The sequence below is a fragment of the Hylobates moloch genome, unplaced genomic scaffold (assembly GCF_009828535.3).
Source record: "Hylobates moloch isolate HMO894 unplaced genomic scaffold, HMol_V3 SCAFFOLD_10, whole genome shotgun sequence".
NCBI lineage: Eukaryota > Metazoa > Chordata > Mammalia > Primates > Hylobatidae > Hylobates > Hylobates moloch.
The window spans coordinates 30,836,905-30,856,201 of record NW_026652285.1 but is presented as its reverse complement, the minus strand read 5'-3'; the positions used below and the strand labels follow the sequence as shown (position 1 = coordinate 30,856,201).

Below are 19,297 nucleotides of genomic sequence, written 5' to 3'. Positions count from 1 at the left end.
TTTTCTTGCTTTTTATTTTCAATTTTCCATTAGGCCATATTTCTTTATAAACATCACATGCTTTTCAGTGCTTTTGACTTAAACATGAATTTGTGTTTTGAGCTAATAAATTTAGATTCTTCTGAAAACATGCAGTATCTCTATAGGATTTACCAAGGATTTAGAAATTTGCAGTAAAATTTCCTCTTACACTGATGATATTATTTCTCTGTCTAGTGGAAAAATATATTGTGATAGATAGTGAAAGGGTGTTAAAAAAAAAAAAGAAAAATTAAGCTGTTAACAATATAATCCCATCAAAGTCCTTGGAAGAAAAAGATTCAAGTGGTTGGAGTTAGTCTGAACTTCGATGATAGGAATTGTGTATTCTGGCTATAGTTTAGTTAATTTTTTCTTTGGAATCAGATAAGTGAATATCACTTATCAATTTTTCATAGATGTATTTTTTTTTTTTTTGAAATGGAGTCTCGCTCTGTCGCCCAGGCTGGAGTGCAGTGGCGTGATCTCGGCTCACTGCAAGCTCTGCTTCCCACGTTCACGCCATTCTCCTGCCTCATCCTGCCTCAGCCTCCCGAGTAGCTGGGACTGCAGGCACCCGCCACCAGGCCCGGCTAATTTTTTTGTATTTTTAGTAGAGATGGGGTTTCACCTTGTTAGCCAGGATGGTCTCCATCTCCTGACCTCATGATCAGCCCGCCTTGGCCTCCCAAAGTACTGGGATTACAGGCGTGAGCCACCGTGCCCGGCCTCATAGATGTTTTTTTTTGAGACGGAGTCTCACTCTATCGCCCAGGCTGGAGTGCAGTGGCGCGACCTCAGCTCACTGCAAGCTCTGCCTCCCGGTCTCACGCCATTCTCCTGCCTCAGCCTCCTGAGTAGCTGGGACTACAGGCACCCACCACCATGCCCGGCTAATTCTTTGTATTTTTAATAGAGACGGGGTTTCACTGTGTTAGTCAGGATGGTCTCGATCTCCTGACCTCGTGATCCGCCTGCCTCAGCCTCCCAAAGTGCTGGGATTACAGGTGTGAGTCACCGCGCCTGGCCAGATGTATTTTTAAATTATTATTCACACTTAATAAACATTGAACGGGACAGGAATGATAGTAAGGGCCTCTGTTGCGTAAGTATTTAAAATATAGGTATGGGCCACATGTGGTGGCTTGCATCTGTAATCCAAGCACTTTGGGAGGCCAAGACAGGAGGATAGCTTGAGCCCAAGAGTTTGAGACCAGGCTGGGCAACATAAGGAGACCCTATCTCCACACACACCAAAAAATATTTATTTTATTTTATTTTATATTTTTGAGACAGGGTCTCACTCTGTCACCCAGGCCAAAGTGCAGTGGTGCAATCTCGGCTCACTGCAACTTCTGCCTCTCGGGTTCAAGCAATCCTCCCACCTCAGCCTCCTCAGTAGCTGGGACTGCAGGCGCCTGCCACCACGCCCAGCTAATATTTTTGTATTTTTTTTAGAGATGGGGTTTTGCCATGTTACCCAGGCTAGTCTTGAATTTCTGGGCTCAAGCAATCCTCCTGCTTCAGTCTCCCAAAGTGCTAGGATTATAGGTGTGAGCCACCATGCCTGGCCTATAAAAAGTTTTTTTAAAAATTAGCCAGGCATGGTGATGTGCACGTGTGGTCCCAGCTACTTGGGAGGCTGAGGTGGGAGGATTGCTTGAGCCCAGGAGGTCAAGGCTGCAGGAGCTGTGGTCATGCACTGCACTCCAGCCTGGGCAACAGAGCAAGACACCGCCTCTATCTGTCTGTCTGTCTGTGTGTCTATCCATCCATCCAATCCACCTACCTATCTATCTACCTACCTATCTAATCCACCTACCTAGCTATCTACCTACCTATCTATTAAAATTGTAGGCATGTATGATAGAAAATGCCAAGTAGCCTGCTAGTGTTGCTGATTCCAGAGAATTTTGACTGTTTTTTCAAATAACTTTTTCAAAGGGATAATTTACATACAATAAGATGCACAGATCTTAAGTATTCACATTTGATGAGTTTTGATAGTTTTATATATGTGAGTAACAAATATCTGTAACAAGACATGGAACATTTTCATCACCCCAGAAAGTTATCCTGTGTCCCTATTTAGTTAATCCTCCACCCTCGCCCCCAGGTCTTAGGTAATCATTGACTTACTTTCTGTCAGCATAGATTAGTTTTATCTGTTCTACAATATCATAGAGATAGAATCATTATACTTATATGCTTAACATAATGTTTGTTTAGCATAATGGTGTTTTATATTAGTACATGTTGTTACATGTATCTGTGGTTTTCATTGCTGAGTAATATCCCCTTCTATGAAATTATCACACTTTGTTTTGTCTATTCTGTTGACAGACATTTGCATTGTTTCCGGCTTTGGACTTTATGAATAAAGTATGAACATTCTTTTTTTTTTTGAGACGGAGTTTCACTCTTGTTGCCCAGGCTGCAGTGCAATGGTGCGATCTCAGCTCACCGCAACCTCTGCCTCCCGGGTTCAAGTGATTCTCCTGCCTCAGCCTCCCAAGTAGCTGGGATTGTAATCCCACACCCGGCTAATTTTTTATTTTTTAGTAGAGATGGGGTTTCTCCATGATGGCCAGAACATACTTGTATACTTTTTTTTATGAGCATGTTTTCAATTTACTTTGGGTAAAAACCTAGAAATGGAATTGCTGGCTCATAGGATAGGTTTATATTTATAAGAAAGTGTCAGTCGGGCACAGTGGTTCATGCTTGTAATTTCACACTGTGGGAGGCCGAGATGGGAGAATCATTTGAGCCAGGAGTTCAAGACCAGCCTGGGCAACATAGTGAGACCCTATCTCTAAAAAAATTTTTTTTAATTAGCCGGGTGTGATGGCACATGCCTGTAGTCCCAGCTACTTGGAAGGTTGTTGCTTGAGCCCAAGAGATCAAGGCTGCAATAATCTGTGATCACTACACTCCAGCCTGGGCAACAGAGCAAGACCCTGTCTCAAAGAAGATAAAAAAAGGGAAAATGTCAAACAACTTTTCAAAGTGTACCATTTTACACTCCCAACAGTAACATGAGAATTGTAGTTCTGCAATATCTGATATTGTCAGGCTTTCTTATTTTAGCCAATCTAATGGGTATTAAATAATCTCATTGTAGGTTTAATTTGAGTTTCTCCAATGCCTAATGATACTGAGCTTCTTTTCATGTTCTTTTTTTTGAGATGGAGTCTCACAGCCCAGGCTGGAGTGCAGTGGCACGATCTTGGCTTACTGCAAGCTCCGCCTCCTGGGTTCACGCCATTCTCCTGCCTCAGCCTCCCGAGTAGCTGGGACTACAGGGGCCCGCCACCACGCCCAGCTAATTTTTTCTATTTTTTAGTAGAGACGGGGTTTCACTGTGTTAGCCAGGATGGTCTCAATCTCCTGACCTCGTGATTTGCCCGCCTCGGCCTCCCAAAGTGCTGGGATTACAGGCCTGAGCCACCGCTTCTGGCCTTTTTTTGTTTTGTTTTGTTTTTTGGGTTTTTTTTTTTGTTTTTTTTGAGATAGAGTCTCACTGACACTCAGGCTGGAGTGCAGTGGTGCGATCTCAGCTCACTGCAACTTCCGCCTCCCCGGCTCAGGCTATTCTCGTGCCTCAGCCACCCTAGTAGCTGGGATTGTAGGTGTGTGCCACCATACCTGGCTAATTTTTGTATTTTTAGTAGAGATGGGGTCTTGCCATGTTGACCAGGCTGATCTCGAACTCCTGGCCTCAAGTGATTTGCCTGCCTCGCCTCCCAAAGTGCTGGGATTGCAAGTGTGAGCCACCATGCCTGGCCCTTTTCATGTCCTTACTGACCATTTGGATATCCTCATTTGCCCATTTTTTTGTGCTTTGTTGTTTTGTAAAAGCTATTTAATTTTTTAAATTTTATGAGCAGGCTAAAAATGTGAAATATCTCTTAGGTTCAATTTCTTAGTAAGGGCACCAAATCTAGGGAATGATTTTTGAGGAGTAGGTTTCTAACATAAGTTAGAATTTGAATGTTAAGACTTTGGTAATAACAAGAGTTGCAAGTTAAGTGTATCCACTCTTTAAAGTATAATAAGGTTTTTCACTCCTGTATTATTGCTTTTTGAAAAAGCTCATCCCTAAACTGTTCAGAAAGTAAAGTAGATATTATTCTTTCCTCTTACTCTGCTGGATCTTCCTTAGTGTGTTCAAATTTTTCTCCTGTAATTCATTTCCTGACTCCGCCTCTGCCAGTATTTATAGTACCCACACTGCTGGGAGCCAGGGTTCAAAAGGCAAAGAGTAGCTGGTCTCTGCTCCAAGCAGCTTACAGCTAATTAACTCCCATGCCTTGATTCTCACATTTCCATGGTTCCCTTGCTTTTGTCATTTTACTCTTTCTTTGTTTTCTACCTGGCTTCAAATCATTTTCTGTGTACTCATCTCTCTGCCCACCTCCAGCCTCCCCCATCCCTGTCCATGCTATAAATCAAAGAAAATGACCCAGGCAAGTCTCAATCATTGTAGATTTATTTGCCAAAGTTAAGAACGTGTGCCCAGGAGACAGGTCTATACCTTTCTCCAAAGACGATTTTGAGGGCTTCAGTATTTAAAGGGTAAGATCTGAGAGCAAATAAAAGGGGAAAAAATAATAAAAAGAAAAGGAAAAAAAATTTACAGGGGAAAGGGTGGATATTGGAGGAAGAGAAATATGTTTTAAATGTTTCAATAGATACAAAACAGTTGCATCCTTTCGAGTCTTTAATCAGTCTTTCACTGAATACTCAATTTTCATATTGGGGATTGGAGAAGACAGTTCTTCATGCTTTCACCTGGCCCAGTGAACTGCATTTTACATTAGATAATGTAGACAACAATAGGGCAGAGGAAGCATCAAATATGCATTTATTTCAGGTGAGCAGAGGGATGACTTTGAGCTCTGTCCTATGTCCTCCACCTGTGAAGATAAGCTATCAATTGACATTGCCAGGGTGAAATTCAACACAACTGTTTTAAGGTAAAGGTCATGGGCCTACAAGGAATTTCCTAGTGGGCAAAATGTGAGGGAGATATGTAGCTTTTTATCTTTGTAGCCATCTTACTTAGGAACCAAATGGGAGGCAGGTTTGCGGGACCCATTTCCCAGCTTGACTTTTCCATTTGGCTAAGTGAGTTCGGGGTCCTGAGATTTATTTTCCTGTCACAATGCATAGTTTTTTTTTTTTTTTTTTTTTTTTTTTTTTTTGCTGCAAGCAGCTATTTTTATCATTAATCCACGAGATTCATGTTTAAGAGTCTGCAACAGCTCTAAGATTATGTTCATTCTCTACTTAGCACTGCGTGGTGAATCCCACAACACTCAGATAATTTTGGTCTCCACCTTCTCGTAAAACATACTGTGATTGATACGCTGGTCTCCCAACTCCATTCTCCACCTCTTATTCTGCAATTCTTCACACTCATAAAGGGTGTGTACGCACACATGTACCCACATACAAGAGCAATGATTCTCACTTAGAATCATAGGGCATCACAACTGGAAGGGATCTTAGAAACCAATCTACTACTACTTAGAAACTAATCTACTGATAAAAGTGAAAACTGAGGCACAGAGAAAAGTGAGGGGACTTGCCTAAGGTCATATGGTTAGTTAATGGTAGGGCAGAAACCAGAGCCCAGGCTTTTTTTTTCCCCTCAAGATTTGGTATGCCTGCTGCCATCTTTACTACTGTGGCCTCTGTTCACACCATTCCTATTCCACAGTGGAAGCTCTCTGCTTTTCAGCTTCTGCCTTCAAGGCCCAGCCCAATTCCTACTCTTGTGAGTCCTTCCTCAAATATTTTGCTTACATCGATTTCCCCTTTATCTAAACTTCCTTAGTTATGAGTGGTCACTACCATCTTGCTTATCACGTGATCTCCTATTATTTCTCGTATTTAATTCTCTATTCTTTCACTAAATTTAACTTTTCAGATTAATAGTAGATCATCTCTAGGATCCTCTAAAGCACCTAGCATGGGGTAGGAACTCAGCAAATGCTTATTGGCTAAGTGGTTTCTTTAAAGCCCTTGTTTCTTTATCTTCTAGAGTTGTTTCTCTTACTGGTTCTGTAAGAAAATTACTATAAGAAAACTCAGGCTGGTCATGGTGGCTCACGTCTGTAATCCCAGCACTTTGAGTGGCCGAGGTGGGCGGATCATTTGAGGTCAGGAGTTTGAGACAGCTTGGCCAACATGGTGAAACCCCATCTCTACTAAAAATACAAAAATTAGCCCAGTATGGTGGCACACACCTGTACTTCCAGCTACTCAGGAGGCTGAGGCAGGAGAATCATTTGAACCCGGGAGACAGAGTTTGCAGTGAGCTGAGATCACACCACTGCACTCCAGCCTGGGTGACAGTGAGACTCCATTTCAAAAAACAAAAAAAAAAAGGAAAACTTGCGTAGTGGTTTGAGGATTTTTTTTTCCTCTTCCTGTGTTCTTGTAATGTGAAGTCCTCTTCTCCTTAAAGGTTTATGTGTTTATAGCTGAATTTTCTCTAGGATTCTATGTTTGCATTTGACCTTTGTCATTAAAAATCTATGGGTAAACTAATACTTCTCTTAATATGCATAAGTAATGCAAATTATCCTTTCCCCAGAGGCAATGCCACTTGCTTTGCTTATGGACAGACAGGTGCTGGAAAGACCTACACCATGATAGGAACTCATGAGAACCCAGGATTGTATGCTCTAGCTGCCAAAGACATCTTCAGGCAACTAGAAGTGTCCCAGCCAAGAAAGCACCTCTTTGTGTGGATCAGCTTCTATGAAATTTACTGTGGACAGCTTTATGACCTCCTAAATAGAAGAAAAAGGTACTGAATATGAGTGGGAAGAGATAAATCTGTTCATTGCTGTTTTAAGCCAGAGTCCCGGAGAATCACTGAATCATGGGCTTTAATGAGATGCTTTGGTACATTAGTGCCCTTTTGTGAAATGAGGCTCCTGCATCAGATACATATTTTCTAGCTGTCAATTCAGCTATAGGAAAATGTAAATTAGCTTTTCATTAATTTTTTTTAAGTATTCAATATTCTAATGTCTATCAAAAGACTTTCCCTTTTATTTTGGTCTATGAAGAAGGTCATAATTTCAGGAAGTCAGGAAATCAACATGTACTTAAACCCCTTCCTGTTCTTTTGACCTATTATTATACTGGAAAAACTATAAATAATGTTTCTACTTTCTCTTGTTTTTCCTCTAAATAATCTTAGGGTAAACACCATGATAGTTTTCTGAAATCAGTAAGAAGAAAAGAAAATCTTCTCTTTAGAGTTTTAACCCTTGCTAGGCTTAAACTATTGTTCTCACAACATAATATAGTAATTTAGAAATGTATTCAGTAACTCTACTTTTAAACACCTATTATGTTTTTCTTGCATGAAGTTTTGTTTAGGTTGAAACAGATGACTTAAACTGAGTAGGAGGCAAAAGAAGTTGTGGAGGAAATGGGAGAATAGAGGTTAGAGGGAATGGGGGAGGTGGAAGGATTAAAGGTTGTCATAACAGAATTAACCAGATTTGAGACGTTGGAGGAGTGAATTGAGGCTGAGCCTCCTGGAAGGCTAGGGAAACCTAATCAGCTTGAGACTAGCCCCGCAACAAAGGTATCTAAGCCTCTATGGAGCTGTCCAAAAGGATGCACAAGCTTTGCGTGCTCCAAACAAGCAATGGAGTGGGGAGTGGGGGAGCAGTTCCAGTTCAATAGGGAGACCATGATAGGGCAGGCCCCCATTGTAGAGGGTCACTAGGGTACTGAGTAGCATAACTGGAGAAGCCAGCGAGTGGGCTTAGGCAGGCCTCTCTCCTATAGACTATTCCAGTGAAAAGAAGACCTTCAGATCTGCCACTTGAGGTGGTATAGGTGTTCCGAGTTCAGTCCTGACAAAACAACTGTGAAATAAAAGAGGGTGCAACTCTGGGGATGCTTGAGGAGGAGTTGCCTTTTTTACCTTCTTGGTGTTGACGTCTCGAATTAGCTCAATCACAGCTTCTCCATCAAGCTCCAATGCCCTCATTAGGAGCCCTTTCCAGTCAGAATGCCCACTTCCCTTAAAGAACAATTGCCATAGAATAAAAGCCATTGTGCTGTGTGTGTGTGAGTGTGTGTGTGTTGTTTGGGTGAAGGGAGGTTAGGATATCTAGCTCTTTCTGAACGCATTTCTTTAATGACTTGCCCAGATTATTTTATTGCCCTGTATATTTGCATTCCTCAGTTGTAGCAGGGGAATAGGCATATATTAACTCTAGGGTTTGATGCTTCTCTGAGGCTCACTAGGGAAGACCTATGCTTATTCTACAAGTGTCATGGCCTGTGGGGTTCATGTATATATATATATATGCATTTAATTGTCTAATATCTATTTCCTGCCTTTCTGGGGCTTCTGAAATGTTCTGGTCCATTGATGGCACCCTTTCCTGTTTATGCTGTTATGCTTTACCCTGTTGATTTTTTTTTTTCTTTTTCTGAGGCAAGGTATTGCTCTGTCGCCCAGGCTGGAGTACAGTGGTGCCACCACAGCTCACTGCAGCCTCATCCTCCTGGGCTGAAGTGATCCTCCCATCCCAGCCTCCCAGATAACTGGGACTACAGGTACATGCTACCATGCCCTGCTAATTTTTATTTTTTGTAGACACAGAGTCTCCCTATGTTACTTACCCAGGCTGTTCTCAAACTCCTGGGCTCAAACAATCCTCCCCTCTAGGCCTCCCAAAGTGTTAGGATTACAGGTTTCAGCCACTGTGCCTGACCAATTTTTTAATAAGATTTATTTTCTATAATAGTGGGGCTTTGACAAGGGTAGACAAAAGTATGTATGTTCAGTCTGCCTCTTAAACTGGAAAACAAAGCTTAAGGATCTTAAAATTAGTTCCTAGAAGTAGAAGATAAATTGTTTTTATACCCTTGCATAAAAACTGAAGTACGTTTTAGGCTGCCCATGAGGAATCTTTCTGGGGTAGGCTCAGAGATTAAGGCCTGGGAAATATGCCCAGGAATGACAGCAGGGCTCTAAAAGTTAGATCTTCCTTTTTTTTTTTTTTAATTTTTAGACAGAGATGGGCTCTCGCTACGTTATGCAGGCTGTAACGTAGTGACTATTCACAGGCGCGATCATAGCGTACTACAGCCTCAAACTCCTGAGCTCAAGCAATCCTCCTGCCTCAGCCTTCTGAATAGCTGGGACTACAGACACACACCACTGCATCCAACAGCTAGATTCTTTTACTCCAGAAGGCTGACTGTTTTAATAGATTTGTTTTCAGAGAGATGATGGGCATTGGTGAGGCTGTTTCCCTCCAATCCTTCTGTAGAGATCTGGAAAATTGGGATGAAGCGTAGACTGAGAAAAAAATTATTTTTGAGAAAATAATTCTTGTATTTTAAATTATGAAGTGGAATTCCGTTCTTAACCCTAATCAGTATCTTATTAAGAGGGAAAAATAATCTTAGAGTCTTTGATAGATTCAACATATGCCTCTGAGTGGATCTCGTTTAATGATGATGGTAGACCATAACCATTTATTACCTTGAATGCAGACCTAAGGCATTCAGATGCAGCCCAGCTCTTCCTTGCTCCTTTATAAGATGTATCAGGACTCTTTACATTGCAAATAAAAGAAAACCCCATGTATACTAGCTTAAGCATTTAGGGAAATCATTGGCTCAAATAACTGGAAAGCTTAGAGGACAGTCGGGCTTCAGCATTGGTTTATTCCAGCAGCTCAGGGATGCCATAAGGACCCAGTTTATTTGCATCTCTTCATTCTGTCTTCTGTGTTATTAGTTTCATCCTGAAGCCAACTCTCTTTGTAGATACAAAATGGCTTCCACTGCTCCCAGGGCCACAGGGCCATATGTTTCACATCCAGGGACAAAGGGAGAGCATCACTTCACCAGGCATCTAACAACCAGAGACCAGGACTTTATTTTGATTGGACCAGCAGAGATCCCGTATCCACCTCTTAGCAAATCACAGTGTAGCCAGGTGTACATCATCCACTGATTAGCATAGTTTAGATATGTGCTCATTCTTTTAATTGTAGCCAGAGTTGTTGATTTATTTTACAACAATCAACAACCACCCCTGAATCGGCTGAGGTCAGGAGGGTGGGGTTGGGAGGAATATAAGCATCCATCCCACTCAACCAGAAAACTGCCACTTAATAGAGGAATGGTGGAATGGTTTCTGGGGAGGCAAGAACAAAGTCTGTTTTAGTAGCAACATCATACCAACCACTTTCTTGCATCTGCAGGCTCTTCGCAAGAGAAGATAGCAAGCACATGGTGCAGATAGTGGGCCTGCAAGAGCTTCAGGTGGACAGTGTGGAGCTCCTCTTAGAGGTAATTAATTCTTCCTTCTTTATTACCCCACCACAACAGTGTAAGTACAGGGAACAAATTCATTTTGCTACTAAGCAAGTACAGTGGACTTATATTTAGGCAAAGGGCAATGACAGGCCCACCACTTCACATCTGTAAAATGTGAATTCTTTTCTGAGAGGATAGCTTGTTTCTCTATAGGGTTTCTCCCACGATTAGTGGGACGTAGGGCATGTGGGAGAACTTAATTCATTGGAAGGATACTACTGGGCCAGTTTCTTTTTTTTGTTGTTGTTTTTTTGACATGGAGTCTCGCTCTGTCACCCAACCTGGAGTGCAATGGCACAATCTCGGCTCACTGCAACCTCTGCCTCATGGGTTCAAGCAATTCTCCTGCCTCAGCCTCCTGAGTAGCTGAGATTACAGGCTCCCACCACCACACCTAGCTAATTTTTGTATTTTTAGTAGAGACAGGGTTTCACCATGTTGGCCAGGCTGGTCTTGAACTCCTGACCTCAGGTGATCCACCCGCCTCGACCTCCCAAAGTGCTGGGATTACAGTCGTGAGCCACCGCGCCCAGCCTTATTGGGCCAGTTTCAAATGCTGCTAATGTGTTTCTCTATGGCAGTAGGCTCTGGGAAAAGCTGCTGGAGACAAATATTTGCACTTTAAATTCTTTTTACTTTTTTTTTTTTTTTTTAAGCAACAGGGTCTTGCTCTGTTGCCCAGGCTGGAGTATAGAGGTGTAATCATAGCTCACTGCAGCCTCCCAAGTAGCTGGGACTGCAGGCACATGCCACCAGACCTGGCTAATTTTTTTTTAATTTTTTTTTTTTTTTTTTTGAGACGGAGTCTCACTTTGTCACCTAGGCTGGAGTGCAGTGGCACGATCTCCGCTCGCTGCAAGCTCTGCCTCCCGGGTTCATGTCATTCTCCTGCCTCAGCCTCCCGCGTAGCTGGGACTACAGGCACCCGCCACCACGCCCAGCTAATTTTTTGTATTTTTTAGTAGAGACAGGGTTTCACCGTGTTTGCCAGGATGGTCTTGATCTCCTGACCTCGTGATCCGCCCACCTTGGCCTCCCAAAGTGCTGGGATTACAGGCGTGAGCCACCACGCCCAGCCAGACCTGGCTAATTTTTAAAAACTTTTTGTAGAGATGGTGTCTTGCTGTGTCGCCCAGGATGGTCTCGAACTCCTGACCTCAAGCAGTCCTCTCATCTTGGCCTCTTAAAGTGCTAGGATTACAGGCGTGAGCCACCTCACCTGGCCCTTACTTTAAACACAATTTTTAATAAGTAATACTATCACATGAGTTCAAAATTCAAAAGTGAAAATACCCACTTCCATTTCCTTTTCCAGAGCAACTAATTTTACTAGTTTTTTTATGTGTCCTTCCAAAGGAATTTTTCAATCTGCTTCTTTTATTAATTTATTCTTTTATTGTAATAAAAGTCATACTTATCATTAAATTTAAACATTACAGAAATATGTAAGAAGATAGTAAAGGCCCCTCTAACTTACTGTACGTACCGCACTTCCCCTGTTCCCCACTGAGCTATCCACTGTCCACAGTAAAATATTTAATTTTTTTTTTCCTGTTCTGGGCATTTATTTACATAAGTACAAATAGATTTCTGGTGAACCTTCCTTTAAGGAAGTGTTCCTCAACCCTGGCTTTACATTAGATTGTTTGGAGCCTTTTTTTCCTTGCTTAAAAAATGATTTAACCTTTTTTATTGTGAAAAATAGCACTATACAGAAAAATGCATAAAACCTAAGTATGTATAGTATAAAGAAACAAGTACGCTTGTAATCAGCTACTCAGATCAAGAAATAGAACATTGCAGCACCCTACAAACCCCCTGTGTGACTTTCCAATAACACCCCCCTATTATCCTGACTTTTGTGCTAATCACTTTCTTGTTATTTGTTATAGTTTTACTACCTATGTATTTATCCCCAAACCATCTAACTTAGTTTTCATCTGTTTTTGAACTTGGCATGAGTAGAACTACACTGTATTTTTTGGTGTCTTGTTTCTTTTGCTCAATATTATGCTTTTCAGTTCCATTGAGGTTTTTGCATTTGGCATTAGTTTTCTTCATTTTTATTTGCTGTAGAGTGTTTTATCATAGGAATATGCCACAATTTATTTATACATTCTCCTGTTAATAAACAACTGGGGTTGTTTCTATTTTAGAGTTATTTGGAACATTGCAGCTGTGAGTGTGCTTATACATGTATTTCTGTACAGAGCACACGGGTTGTCTAGGATATATACCTAGTTGTGAAATGATTAGGTCAGATGATATGCTTTTTCTTTTTTTATTATTTTTATTTTTATTTTTTTCTGGAGACAGGGTCTTGCTCTGTCCATCCCAGGCTGGGGTCCAGTGGCGTCAACACGTGGCTCACTGCAGCCTTGACCTCCTGGGCTCAAGCAATCCTCCTATCTCAGCTTCCCAAGTAGCTGGGACCACAAGCATATGCCACCACACTTGGCTAATTTTTTTATCCTTTGTAGACACAGGGTCCTACCATGTTGCCCAGGCTGGTCTCAAGCTCCTGGGCTCAAGTAATCCTCTCACCTCAGCCTCCCAAAGTGTTGGGATGACAGGCACAGTGGCCCATATTTTCAGCTACACTAAATGCTGCCAACTGTTTCCCAGAGTGGTGTGCATTCCTACAAGCAGTATACGAGCAATCCCGTTGCGCTTCATCTTGCAGACACTTTCAATTGATAGATATTTTGAATTTTTGCCAGTCTGGAGTGTTTAATTATATTTTATTGTGGGGTTTTAATTTGCATTTCCCTGATTGAGAATAAAATTGAATATTTTCTCATATTTTTAACTTGTAATTTGGAGTTCCTCTTTTGGGAATGCCAGTTTGGGTCTTTTCCTCATCTTGAGTTATCTGTCTTTTCCTTGCTGATTTGTATATTCCAGATATGAGTCTTGTTGGTTATTTGTATCATAAGCATGTTGTCTCATTCTGTGGCTTGTTTTCCCGGTTTCATCATAATATCTTTTAATGCTTGCTTGTGTCCTCCTCAGGTCAATTAAATCAGAATCCCTCAGGAGTGGGGCCCAGGTGTGGGTATTATTATTATTTTAAATTAAAATGTAGTTCATATACCATAACATTCACCTTTTTTAAAGTGTATGATCCACTGGTTTTCTTAATATAATTTTCTTATTGAGATATAATTCACATACCATAATATTCATTCTTTTTTTATTTTTTATTTTTGAGGCAGAGTCTCACTCCTGTTGCCCAGGCTGGAGTGCAGTGGCGCGATTTCAGCTCACTGCAGCCTCAACCTCCCTGGGCTCGGGTGATCCTTCCCACCTCAGTCTCCTGAGTAGCTGGGACTACAGGTGTGTGCCACCATACCCGGCTAACTTTTTTGGTATTTTTAGTAGAGATGGGGTGGGATTTCGCCATGTTGCGCAGGCTGGTCTCAATCTTCTGGACTCAAGCAGTCGTCTCACCTTGACCTCCCAAAGTGCTGGGATTACAGGCATGAGCCACCATGACCAGCTATAATATTCTTTTTTTTTTTTTTTTTTTTTGAGACGGAGTTTTGCTCTTGTTGTCGCCCACGCTGGAGTGCAATGGCGCGATCTGGGCTCACTGCAACCTCTGCTTCCCAGGTTCATGTGATTCTCCTGCCTCAACCTCCTGAGTGGCTGGGATTACAGGCTCCTGCCACCATGCCTGCCTAATTTTTGTATTTTTAGTAGAGACGGGGTTTTACCATGTTGTCCAAGCTAGTCTCGAATTCCTGACCTCAGGTGATCCACCAGCCTTGGCCTCCCAAAGTGCTGGGATTACAGTCGTGATGCACTGCGCCCCGCTCAGTTTTTTAAAGCATACAATTCATTGTTTCTCAGTCTTTTGGCTAAGATCAAATGTAGTATCTTTTTTTTTTTTTTAAGACCAATGTTTCAGAATAGAAAATGTAGTATCTTTTCTCAGCAGTTTAACATGTTCTATTCAAGGACAACCTATTAAATGGATTTTTGGAACAGGGAGATGGAGTAGGAGCTTGCTCTGTCCACTGCATGCATTGACTTGGCAGTGCAAGACCTGCAGGAATGGTGCATCCTCCCTGAGGGATTTTTTTTTTAAGTATACAATTCAGTGATTTTTTAAAAGTATATTCGTGAAGTTATGCAACCATTGCCACTAATTCCAGAAAACTTTCATCACCCCAAAATGAAACTCCATTAGCAGTTACTCCCTATTTCTCCTGCGCCCAGTGCCTGGCAACCACTAATTTCTATCTCTGTGGATTTGCCAATTCTGTCCGTATCATATAAACAGAATTATACAATATGCAACCTTTTGTCTCTGGCTTCTTTCACTTAGTTTATTTTCAGAGTTCATTCATGTTGCAGCATGTGTCAGGACTTCATTCCTTTTTGTGGCTGAATAATATTACATTGTATAGATACCTCATTTTATTTATCCATTCATCAGCTGATAGACATTTGGGTTGTTTCCACTTTTGGTCATTATGAATAATGTTGCTGTGAACATTCATGTACAAAGGTTTTTGTGTGGACAAATGTGTTCCATTTTCTTGGGTGTATGCCTAGGAGTGAAATCGCTGGGCCATACTTTTTTTAGGAAATGCCACACTGTTTTCCAAAGTGACTTTACCATTTTACACTCCCACCAGCAGTATGAGGATGGGTATTATTTTAAAAGCTCCCCAGGTGATTCTAACATGCAGCCATTGCAGTCATTCTTCTAGTACATCCAATAAACCTGGCTAGAGTAGAAGGGAGAGGACTAAAAGGATAGGGCAGGCACTTGACAAGACTTAGCTTCATATAGCTTCACGGTACACTCCTCCAGGGAGAAGTATCTGAGTCTTCAACCAAGCTTAAGGGACCAAGGAAAGCGGTCAGGTTTGGCATTGTAGAAATGCCTCCAGCGAATGCCAAAGTTCAAGCCTCTCTAGCTGATTCTACTCTTGATCTTTCCTGCCTTCCTTTTCACTGTGTTCTAATAATAATTGCAAATGTTTAGTGAGCACTATCTACCAAATGCTTTGTTAGAGGTTTTTGCAAATATTACCCCATTTAATCATCACAAAATCAAGGTAAATATTGTAAACTTCTCTAAGAGATGAAAATACTGAGGTTAAAATCAAGTGATAACCCAGATTCACATAGCTAACAGCTGGCAGAGCAAAGATTTCAGCTTGGATTTATCTCACTCTGAAGCCCTTTTCATTATACTATACTACCTATAGTGCATAATTAGAAATCAATTTTTCTTAAGAAATTAAGAGAGGCCAGGCACAGTGGCTCACGCCTGTAATTCCAGCACTTTGGGAGGCCAAGGCTGGAAGGTCATTTGAGGTCAGGAGTTTGAAACCAGCCTGGCCAACATGGTGAAACCTCACCTCTACTAAAAATACAAAAATGAGCCCTGTTTAGTGGTGGGCGCCTGTAATCCCAGCTACTTGGGAGGCTGAGGCAGGAGAATTGCTTGAGCCCAGAAGGCAAAGGTTGCAGTGACCAGAGATCGTGCCATTGCATTCCAGCCCAGGCAACAGAGCAAGACTCCATCTCAAAAAAAAAAAAAAGAAGAGAAGAGAAAAGACACTCACTGAATGAATTAATACATTGATAACAATGTCTTCTGTTATCATTTGCCTAAAATTAGGTGTTTAAAGGACTGTTTAATCTTCAGATAACAGGGTTTGTGGAAAATTTTGTTGTTGCTTTTTCAAAATTAATACTTGGGACTTGGGTGTGTGCAGTGGCATAGTAGCCCATCATTGGTATATATCTTTTTCTAAGTTTCTTTTTCCTGAGACAAATGCTGTAGGTAAATTTTGCTTAAGGGATGACACTTCACATTTGCGTTATTAGATTCCTGGGTCCTAGGATCCAAAACCTGAGTATAGCGCCCAAGTGTGTCTGTTTTAGAGGGTCACCTAAGAGCCCCTTTCTAGTGATTGCAAAGGTAGGCACAGAACAAAAGTGTGTGGGACATGCTGAAGGGCTGCCCTGGGGCTGACCATTCTCCCCAGAACTTCCTCCGCTGTGGAGTCCTAAGGAAATTGTTTCTCATACTCTGTTCCCTGTGGTCCTTTTGCCGCTACCTCCAGCCAGTCCCACATTTGGCCAGGAGCATCAGGTGAGTCTGGTCCTCAGGATTCCTTTGTCACTGAAGATTATAAAGGGGAAAGAAGGAAACACTCGGAAGAAGACTCTTCATTGCCTTTAGACTGTAAATGCAGGCAGTCTGGTGTTGAGTCAACCCCTGCATCCTGGAAGAGTTTATGGCACCGTTCTATTCTAAAGTATGGTTCCTAAGAAAGGCAGAAAAAAAGTTCCTTGTTAGTCAACATATTATCGCCATTGATACCCTCAGTCTGCAGTACATATGGTGTTGTACAAGGAGGGAGCCAGCTGAGATCAAGATGGAAAGTTTATATAATTTATGGATACCTGACACAGTTATCCTCATAAATAAACATTTATTGACTTGAAACAACAGCACTTGCTAACTCAGGTGTCACATTTCACTCTCAGATGTCACTGTTCATACTCGCTCGGGTGTCACCCATGTGTTTGCTCAAGTGTCATCTTGGAGTGTTACCCTCTCAGATCACCCTCAGGATTACTCAGGCATGGCCTGCCTGCACAACTGGTAGCTTCATTATTCAAATGAGATTGTCCTTCCTCCAGGAAGTTTCTGCTTCCCAGTGTATTTGATTTCTTGCCAATGCAGGCACCAGAACTTCCTGCCTTTACAGAGGACTCACTGCCTCATCACATTTCCCAGATTTGGAATCGAGATTTTGTCAGACAATTAATGGGCATGTTTTCAGTTTTAGAGATTCACAGTTTTTTAAAGTCATTCCTATACCCATTTTATATAGTCAGAGGTATTCATTCCTAGGAATTTTGATAAACTTGTTTCATGTTTTATCATTGCCTTGGCTGTAATGGGCAGCCAGTTACAGTGCCATGTATCCTTGAGCATATCCTTTATCTCTCTGAGCCTGAAACATGTAGATAATGGTAGATGATTGGGTTGGAAGATGGGGAGAAGGAAGTGAGATAACATACATAAAATTTATAGTATGATGCTGGCTCAACTTTCCACATGCATTATTCTTATTAAGTCCCTGAATGATGTTTCCCAGCACCACCACAGTTTTTCGTTTTGTTTTTTTGAGGTAGAGTCTCACTCTGTCACCTAGGCAGGAGTACAGCGGTACAGTCATGGCTCACTGCAACCTCAACCTCCTGGGCTCAAGCGATCCTCCCACTTCAGCCTTCTGAGTAGCTAGGACCACAGGTGTTCACCACTACACCTGGCTAATTTTTAAAAAAAATTTGTGTAGATGTTGCCCAGATTGGTCTTGAACTTCTGGGCTCAAGTGATCCTCTATCTCAGCCTCCCAAAGTGCTGGGATTACAGGCATGAGCCACGACACCAGGCCCAGTTTTCATTACTTCCTATTGTAGCAGATACCCATTTTACTATGCACATAATATGTTCTCTCTAGAGAACCTACATTTAGAAACTTGCCCAACAGAGTTTAGTTAGGGAAGGAGTTTGAGAAGGAGGAGGCAGTGAGAGGAAAAGGGGGCTTAGTAGTTTTAAAGGTGATTGCATTAATTTTACTCACCTCCTAGACTTGCATTTCCCCCAAGTAGATTCTCTCTTTCTCTTATCTGCTTCCTTCCTTTTTTTTTTTTTTTTTTTTTTTTTGGTTTGCACTAGGGAGCCCATGATATTTCATGTTGATCTCTAAAGCTGTATTTTTCCATGAAACTCTGATTGTTTTACATTTATGAAAAAAAATAGTTTAAGTTTTAGAAGTTTACACAAAGATGTTAGTTCTTTAGTATCTTTTCTTTTTGTTTTGTTTTTGAGATGGAATTTTGCTGTCTTGTCCAGGCTGGAGTGCAGTGGCATGATCTTGACTCACCGCAACCTCTGCCTCCCAGGTTCAAGGGATTCTCTTGCCTCAACCTCCTGAGTAGCTGGGATTATAAGTGCCCACTACCCACGCCTGGCTAATTTTTGTATTTTTAGTAGAGATGGGGTTTTATCATGTTGGTCTCTAACGCTCGACCTCAGGTGATCCACCTGCCTCAGCCTCCCTAAGTGCTGGGACTACAGGCATGAGCTACCGTGCCCGGCCCCATTAGTATCTTTTCTTTCTTTCTTTTTTTTTTTTTTTTTTGAGACGGAGTCTCCTTTTGTAGCCCAGGTGCTAGAGTGCAGTGGTGGGATATCGACCCACTGCAACCCCTGCCTCCTGGGTTCAAGTGATTCTCCTGCCTCAGCCTCCTGAGTAGCTGGGATTATAGGCATGCACCATCACACCCAGCTAATAGTTTTGTATTTTTAGTAGAGACAGGGTTTTGCCAGGTTGGCCAGGCTGGTCTTGAACTCCTGACCTCAGGTGATCCACTCACCTCGGCCTCCCAAAGTGCTGGGATTACAGACGTGAGCCACCGTGCCCGGCCAATTTTTGTATTTTTAATAGAGATAGGGTTTCACCATGTTGGCAAGGCTGGTGTCAAACTCCCGACCTCAGGTAATCTGCCCTTCTCAGCCTCCCAGAATGCTGGGGGTACAGGCGTGAGCCTCTGTGCCTGGCCATAATTCCCATTTTATAGATAAGAAACTGAGACCCTTAAAAGTTAAGTGACTTGTGGTAGTCTACACAACCACATGGTAGAGCTGGCATGTGAACCCTGGTAACCTGACTCCAGATTTCACCGTTTTAACTGCTATACTTCAGTTGTATATGTCATTTACAAAAATGTGATGACTTTGATATTCACAGACCACCTCATTTTTACTGTTCATAGCTCAGGTGCATTATTATATAGTTTCTGGAAGGCATGACTATAGCAAGCTGTTATTGGAAAAAATTGGCCCAAGGACCAGAAACTCCTCATG

General features: G+C 41.9%; 1 protein-coding gene and 1 pseudogene across 8 annotated transcripts in view; both read left to right on the top strand.

Annotated features, from left to right (window-relative positions):
- The window catches only part of KIF24 (kinesin family member 24), a 92,653-nt gene that overhangs the window by 34,755 nt on the left and 38,601 nt on the right, over positions 1 to 19,297 (top strand). For 7 of the 8 annotated variants that reach the window (XM_058445476.1, XM_032163993.2, XM_058445481.1 and 4 more), the window contains 2 exons: positions 6,623 to 6,838; positions 10,278 to 10,365. In XM_058445476.1, coding sequence (XP_058301459.1) covers positions 6,623 to 6,838; positions 10,278 to 10,365 — 304 coding nt within the window. Of the gene's footprint in view, positions 1 to 4,899; positions 4,998 to 6,622; positions 6,839 to 10,277; positions 10,366 to 19,297 lie in introns of those variants that run through there. The other variant, XM_058445479.1, reaches the window with a different exon arrangement.
- Positions 14,233 to 14,462, top strand: LOC116476081 (U2 spliceosomal RNA; annotated as a pseudogene).